Source organism: Cydia splendana, chromosome Z (genome assembly GCF_910591565.1).
Source record: "Cydia splendana chromosome Z, ilCydSple1.2, whole genome shotgun sequence".
Lineage (NCBI taxonomy): Eukaryota > Metazoa > Arthropoda > Insecta > Lepidoptera > Tortricidae > Cydia > Cydia splendana.
This window is the reverse complement of record NC_085987.1, coordinates 6,520,458-6,527,422: the sequence shown is the minus strand read 5'-3', so window position 1 is coordinate 6,527,422 and position 6,965 is coordinate 6,520,458. Positions and strand designations below refer to the sequence as shown.

The 6,965-nt window shown below is 40.0% G+C and overlaps 1 protein-coding gene across 1 annotated transcript; it reads left to right on the top strand.

Annotated features, from left to right (window-relative positions):
• LOC134805033 (uncharacterized) lies at positions 1–3,781 on the top strand. Its single transcript, XM_063778324.1, has 6 exons — positions 1–205; positions 523–666; positions 1,104–1,280; positions 1,981–2,110; positions 2,997–3,157; positions 3,541–3,781. Exons 1-6 carry the CDS (start codon positions 1–3, stop codon positions 3,765–3,767), a joined length of 1,044 nt encoding a protein of 347 aa, XP_063634394.1. The 3' UTR covers positions 3,768–3,781.
• The last annotated feature ends 3,184 nt before the right edge of the window (positions 3,782–6,965 follow it).

Here is a 6,965-nt window from a genome sequence, read left to right as displayed (position 1 = left end):
ATGGTAAACAAATGTTTGCTACTCGTATTTTCATTGATTCTTAGACTGAACCAAAGTATCATCAATCCGGTTAAATCCAATGTTTTCCCCACAAAAGCTGATCTGCCTTTGTACTTGAGGGCCTTGGAGAGAATAGTACAAAGTGCGGGGACACCACAGAACAAGATTGACGGAAATTTTGGACTTGGACTTTTCATTGTAAATGGTAATAATAGCAGTTCTTAGTATAAAAAGTCGGTAATCCTAAAATTATAGATCTTATTAAAATCGATAGCTTTCCCCTTAGGGTGCTTAGCCAAGATGACCATATACCTACCTGTATACAGTAATCTATCTCTAGAGTGATGATGAATCTATCCCTTATTAGTGCTACAGAGTCAGCTGCGTTAAAATACGATCATGTAACGTTATTCATTTCACTTCGGAAAAAAGGAATTAGGTTTTAAGTCAAAATAAATGTTAATACTTGTAGCAATAAATACTGGATATTAACTACATTCAGTAAAAAGTTTTCTTTTTCAGTGAATTTGAGAAATGTGATACTCAGAAAGAATTCAAGCATACCGGTGGCTTTGGCGGTGCAAATACAAAGGATTTTGAACAAGAATAAAGTTTTATTGAGCTACTTTAAGTACATGAGGACCAACAAGTACGATAACTATGAATGTAAGTGCGGGTAGTGCGATAAGCGCCTAGTGTTCATTCGTGGTTGTACCTTCAGTTTCACGCGTATAAAAAATGCGTAATATTTTTTAGCAGGCACCTATGAAAACTTATGATAACTTAACTTTTTTATGTTTCTCTGCTTGAATAGTTTTCTTTTTTGTGTTTGCGCTCAGGAATAAAAATATTTCTATTCTATTCTATAACTGGGATTCATTTCGAATGACTACAATCTGTACATGATTTGATATTTATTCGACATAAATTGCAGTGCATCTGGCTTATGCCTCTAGAGATATTATGCAATTAAATTAATAAAGTTAAAATACGGCTTCATAAACTATTGCCACAAGTAAACAAGCCATCAAATAACTTAGGACACGGCTCCAAAGGCTCCAACGCGCCATTTGTGCAACCGTTCAAATTAACCTCTTTTTCAGTTACTTATTTATTCATAGATGAGGACGTTTGGGCGGAGAGACTACAGAAATTCAACCTGTTGTCCGACGTTCATCGATTTACTGAGGACTACTTAATCGAGGAGTACTCCAACTGGACCTGGTACGAGAAGAGGATAATGGACTTTGATAGTAGCATACCGAACCCGGAGCAGTCAGGTATGTCCTTTTTAGAGTTCCGTATCCAAAGGGTAAAAGCGGGACCCTATTACTAAGACTTCACTGTCCGTCGTCTGTCACCAGGCTGTATCTCATCACGGTAATGAACCGTCATAGTGATGTATTTCTGTTGCCGCTATAACAACAAATACTAAAAAGTACGGAACCCTCGGTGGGTGAGTCCGATTCGCACTTGTCCGGTTTTTTCTAGTGTTGCATCCCTGATACAACTGGCTGCATAGCCAACATGCCAATCATTTACACTCCATAGCGAACGAAACGCAACTGTCACTGTCGCACTAATATTGGAAGAGTGCTAGAGAGACTCAAAGCGTTCCGTTGTCATAGAGCAAGCGATTGCCACCTTGGCAAGGCACCCTGGGCGTCTATAAATATCGTAAAAGCGTAATAGCGAAAAAGGAATCTGCTTGTTGCTACAGGTATTTATTGCCCAATGTATACATATAGTAGCTTTTCTTTGCAAACTCAACAAATCTTTACTAAAGCCGAGTCCATTATCAGCCCACGATTATACTGTAAAATCGCACAATCAACTTCATTAGCGGGCACACCATCAGCTACCGATATTCCAGATTAGGTTTTTTTTATAAAATACACATATCTAAAACCCTACTTATTAGCATAGGTACTTTTAGAATATAAGATTGAATTCTCGTATTTTAGTAAATATCGCTTTCAGATGCCTGCATGAGTTTTCTGAGGTGGAATCCTGCGAAGTCAGGCATACACCCTTATAAGTGTTCGACTCCAAACGAATGCCTGAGCTTTGTGGAGAATGGGTCCGACTTTGGGTACGCTCTAGTCCACAGGTAGGTGTAGTTTGATTTGTTTTATCTTAAACAAGAATTACGAGGTAAATAGGCATTGTAGAAAGCTTCAATCAAGCAGTAAAATAGGAAGCAGCGGGAAAAGTATGAAAATCGAGTATGAATGAATAAGTTACAATAAACGTAGTGCACCTTCCTTCACATTGTGCTTTCTGTCTCACCCCCAGGAAAATGTGGGTCGTACACGTACAGCTAGATTACTCAGATATGTACAAATAGTGAAAACGAACGAATCCAAAATAGTTCGCAACGAGTGGCGATAAATTGAGGCACGACAGAAGGGAGTGTTTTAAATCGACACACGTGTTACAACGTTTTACAGTACATATGGCCCTTTAAACATTTTTGACATAGGCAGTACGTACCTATTGTCCTTAATCCCGCCCTAGGGCGGTAAAGTAGGTGCATATGTACTGTAATTATGAGTTACCATCTATTTATGCTTTCAATAAAGTCAACGTAATTCTTCTAACTACGTCCAACATGGACATAGTTATACACATACCATCTTCTAAAATACATAATTGATACTCTCAGGAATTTCAACGGAATATAATATAGGTTATTACCTGTATTATGTTTTGTTCAAGTTCTTGAGGGTTATTACCCTTACCTGGTTTGCAGCAGTTCTGCTGCCCATCATGGCGAATACCTGGGGCAGGTTCACCCGTACTATTGTGGGACCCTGTCCAAAACCACTAAACAAACACCGCAATCCACTACCGATACAGCTCTTACTGAAACAAAGAGCAAAAGGCCGCCCGTATCTATAGCGAGGACCGTTTAACTCAAATCAATTACTCAATTACAAAAAAAAAAACATACCATCTTCTTTTTCATCTTGTTACTCTATCTGAATTCCTCACAGGGTGTTATTCCTCCTGGTGGCGCGCTACAGCAGAGGCTGCTACGCGTTCTCACCGCAGCTGGACGCGGCATTCATCGACAAGATGTGCAACAGCATCTACGAAGAGGCCTCGTACATAGTGATGAACAAGTTCAAGTCGCCCGACCTGTTGTTGGAACAGAGTAAGACACTTGTGCGAATTCGTTTATGCAGAACATGTTAAGGATGACTCACGCAAGGCCGGGCCTGGACCGAGACGTCCGACATGTCATTTTCTATGACGGCTGATTGATGATCACGTGGTGTTTTCCATAGAAAATGATGCGCCGGAAGCTCAGGCCCGGCCCTGGCCCGGTGTAGCGTGAGTCATCCTTTAGGTACTCGTATTATTTACAAACATCACTTCGCAATAGCGGCACTAGGATGACCGATAAAGCTGCAAACACATAGATATATTGCAAGATAATGAAAAATAACGTAAAAAAATATTCGTGATTCGTATTTCTCCATTTTTTTGCCTAATGGTGGGACACTACAGGCTCCTAATAAATAATATTTGTTTCAGTGTGCACATGCTCCCTGGCCGGCCACGCGGAGTTCTTCCAGCGTGCTTGGCTGAGCCGTCTTCTAAAACAACAGACCCCGTTCGGCTGCTTCACCACATTCTTGAACACAGTATACAACCGAGTGCTAGCTGGACCCTCGGCGGCCGTTTGTAATAGCCACGTGAGCGGGGTAGCTGCTGCGACTCTGAGCGGTGTAGTTAGATTCATCATAGAGACACGCTTCTGAAGAAATAGACATATGACAAACGGCGCGATTCGGGAAATGAATTAGAGATTCACTAAGGTACCTTATGGCGGCTGGCGCTTAAGCCGCATAGCGCCGCAATAATATTATTGCGGCGCCATAAGGTACCTTTTGCCGTGGAACGTCACATATCTTTACTATTTCATATCTAGTGAATCTCTAATTCATTTCCCGAATCGCGCCGAAAGTTTCTTTAATGGGGAGCAATATCGAGAATACTCGGACCGTGAACTGAGGAGTAAAGGTTTGTTTTCTATACGGCTGATCGGTGATCACGTGATGCTTTCTATAGAAAATGAAGTGTTGGACGCCTCTGACGGACCCGGACCGTTCTGACGCAAATCATCCTTTATAGTCAAGATAGCGAGTTGAAAAGGGTTGAAAAGACAGAGTTTAAGACCTTTAAACATGGTATATCTGCTTTTTTTAATGGTCTCACACGGAACAAACAGATGTGTTATATTTCTGAGGAAATGTAGGTATACATTTCCTCAGAAATATAACACTTTTTTAACATCGGAAATTCTCTAAACGTTAACGAAACGGCAAAAAGAAATAGCTAAGTAGGTACTTTAGCGGTGTCCATCAAGTTCTTGCTTTCATCTGTCGGGTTATTAAATTGTGTTATATACAACGGGACTTCATGGCGTACAATTTAATAATGTGTAAAAATTGTAAAAGTTTAAATCAGTGATCTGTCGGGTTGTACATAAAGTGAGTCCATTGAACACAAAGCGAGGTCTTGTCACATTCGCGTCATCAGATCTTGTTCTTACTGGAAGGTCCGAATCGGTCGGTATCAGAATTGACGATAATACGAAGTTGTCACTATCGTGTATTTTTTCTTATAGCAGAACAAATAGATGACGTGCTTTTTAAGGTTCCATAGTCAACTAGGAACCCTTATAGTTTCGCCATGTCGGTCTGTCCGTCCGAGGCTATGCTCTGTGATCGTTAGAGCTAGAAATGTGCAATTTATATCTATATATATAAACTTAGTTGACTACTGAACCCTAAAAAGAATAAAACCCAAAAAGTGGCACAACATATTGTCCCCGCCGTTTCGACAACTGATAGATGGCGCTGCTGATGTAAATTATGCTCTAACTAGATTGCCAAGATGTGGCTAATACAATATACCTATAATTATGTACTTACCTGCGACAAATAATATTTTACAGTAGGTACAGATGGTGCTACTTTACCGCCCTAGGGCGCATTATTAGGGCGGGATTAAGGACAATATATGCCTATGTCAAAAAATGTAAGGGCCATATGTACGGTAAAACGTTGTACAATACACGTGCGAAAAGGTAATTCGCCACTCGTTGCGAATTTCCTACTTTCCGCACTTCTATCGTAATGTACTATTGTTTAGAATGCTGTTACCAAAAATTAAAATTAACATAGGATAAAAGAACACGCCAAAAATACCTGCATACTCTAAGGCGACCCTTCCAATACTCGAAGGAGCGTGCGAAAACTGTAGGGGCATTACTGGGACCCCCTGTTTATTTAATGTTATTAAGTTATTAATTAGGATTAAGGTCTCAAGGTGGCAGATCCTCCGAAGCCATAACTCTATAAATAATGTTAACTGAACCTTCAAGTATTGTCGAGGGTCAAAATAATGAAAGTTAGTTTTGGGTCTTACCTGGTCCAGCATATTTATTTATTTATGTTAGGAGAACCAACAGCTTTAAAATTTACAATAGACAACAAGATTAAAACTGGAAGCCAATTACAGGAACTCACAGGTAGTTACAAAGTATTAAATTTTAAACTAATGCTAGTACCTACGCACACACACATGCGTACAAAAAGAGAGAGAAAAAAAGAAGCATTATTGAAAATGGCAATAGAAGCCTTACAATAGATCCTAAGTTTTAACACTTATAGCTAAGTTTTAGCACTTATCTCGCATGACCTGTAACAGGTCAACACTGCTGTAATTTTTGGCTCTTTCGGACCAGGTGACAGCCGGAACCAGGCCATTTGGATAAGGTGAGGTGGGATAAGACTAACATAGTTTATTTTTATTTATTTTGCTCGGGACAAGACAAGCAGTATGAGGATTCCATACAAGTGATAGTCATCCCATCACACCTTACCATAAGTATTAGTTTAATTATTAAGCATAGCTTTAGTTACCATTGTCACTTAAGTTGTATATATTGAGTAATTATTAAAATATAAGCAAGCATTGAATAAAATAAAAAAAAAACTTCTTTCGTAATTAAATTATAATTAAATAAATATAAATAGGAAACGGAAGCTGTCATAACTAGTATTTGTGTTGTTGTGTCGCTCATTTCACGTCAGTGAGTATAGTATAGTAAATGCATGGTAAATGAAAATGTCTAATTCTGCAATTAAACTGACTAAGAACTGGTTCAGCATGAAATCAAATTGCCTCGTACCACAAAATTTGGGATGAGGTGACCTGGTGACGCTTTTAGTCAATTTCTGAAATCGAATGGGGCCCCAGACCTCTCAACCGAGAGGTCTATGAGAATAGATGAGAGGGATTGAGCTATTGTGTTCACGCAAGCATAAATCTGCTTAACCACGCATAATAACCGTATTCTCGACCTTAAATTCATATTATAATTTATAACTCATTTTCTAGTGGCTGTTACGCGCGGTGGTTCAGATATTAGGTATGCTACCTGCCACATCCAAATAAAATACATTTTTCTCCGTAAACGTGTACAATTAAGGATGACTCACGTTAGACCGGGCCCTGTCCGGGCCGGAGCTTTCGGCGCTTAATTTTCTATGGAAAGCATCACGTGATCACCTGTCATCTAACATAGAAAAGTAAGAGTCGGAAACTACAGCCCGGACACGGCCCGTTCGGCCCGGTCTAACGTGAGTCATCCTTTAAGCGTCTGTGCTGGCGATTCCTGAGTACCCACCGTGAACATTGAAAATCGCAATTTCGTTATCTACTTCACTATCCTTCTGGAGAAATCGAGTGATAGAGAAGCAGATAACGAAATTCCGTTTATCGCGGTAGGCTTTCTGGTTTCCTCGCGTTTTCCTTTATTTATAGTAATAACCTGGTTAATTAGATACCCGAGGTCCTCATTGAAAGTCGGCCGGCCTCGCGTCAATGCCGCCCGGACAGTGTTACATCAGCTTCCGGTTTTCACGGAAGTGCGTACATGTCACCGATTA

Excerpts from the sequence above, each read along its gene's own strand:
- LOC134805033 (XM_063778324.1), top strand. The coding sequence starts at position 1 with ATGGTAAACAAATGTTTGCTACTCGTATTTTCATTGATTCTTAGACTG. Across the intron at positions 206-522 it reads TGGACTTTTCATTGTAAATG|TGAATTTGAGAAATGTGATA; the intron begins GTAATAATAGCA and ends TTTCTTTTTCAG. Across the intron at positions 2,111-2,996 it reads GGGTACGCTCTAGTCCACAG|GGTGTTATTCCTCCTGGTGG; the intron begins GTAGGTGTAGTT and ends AATTCCTCACAG.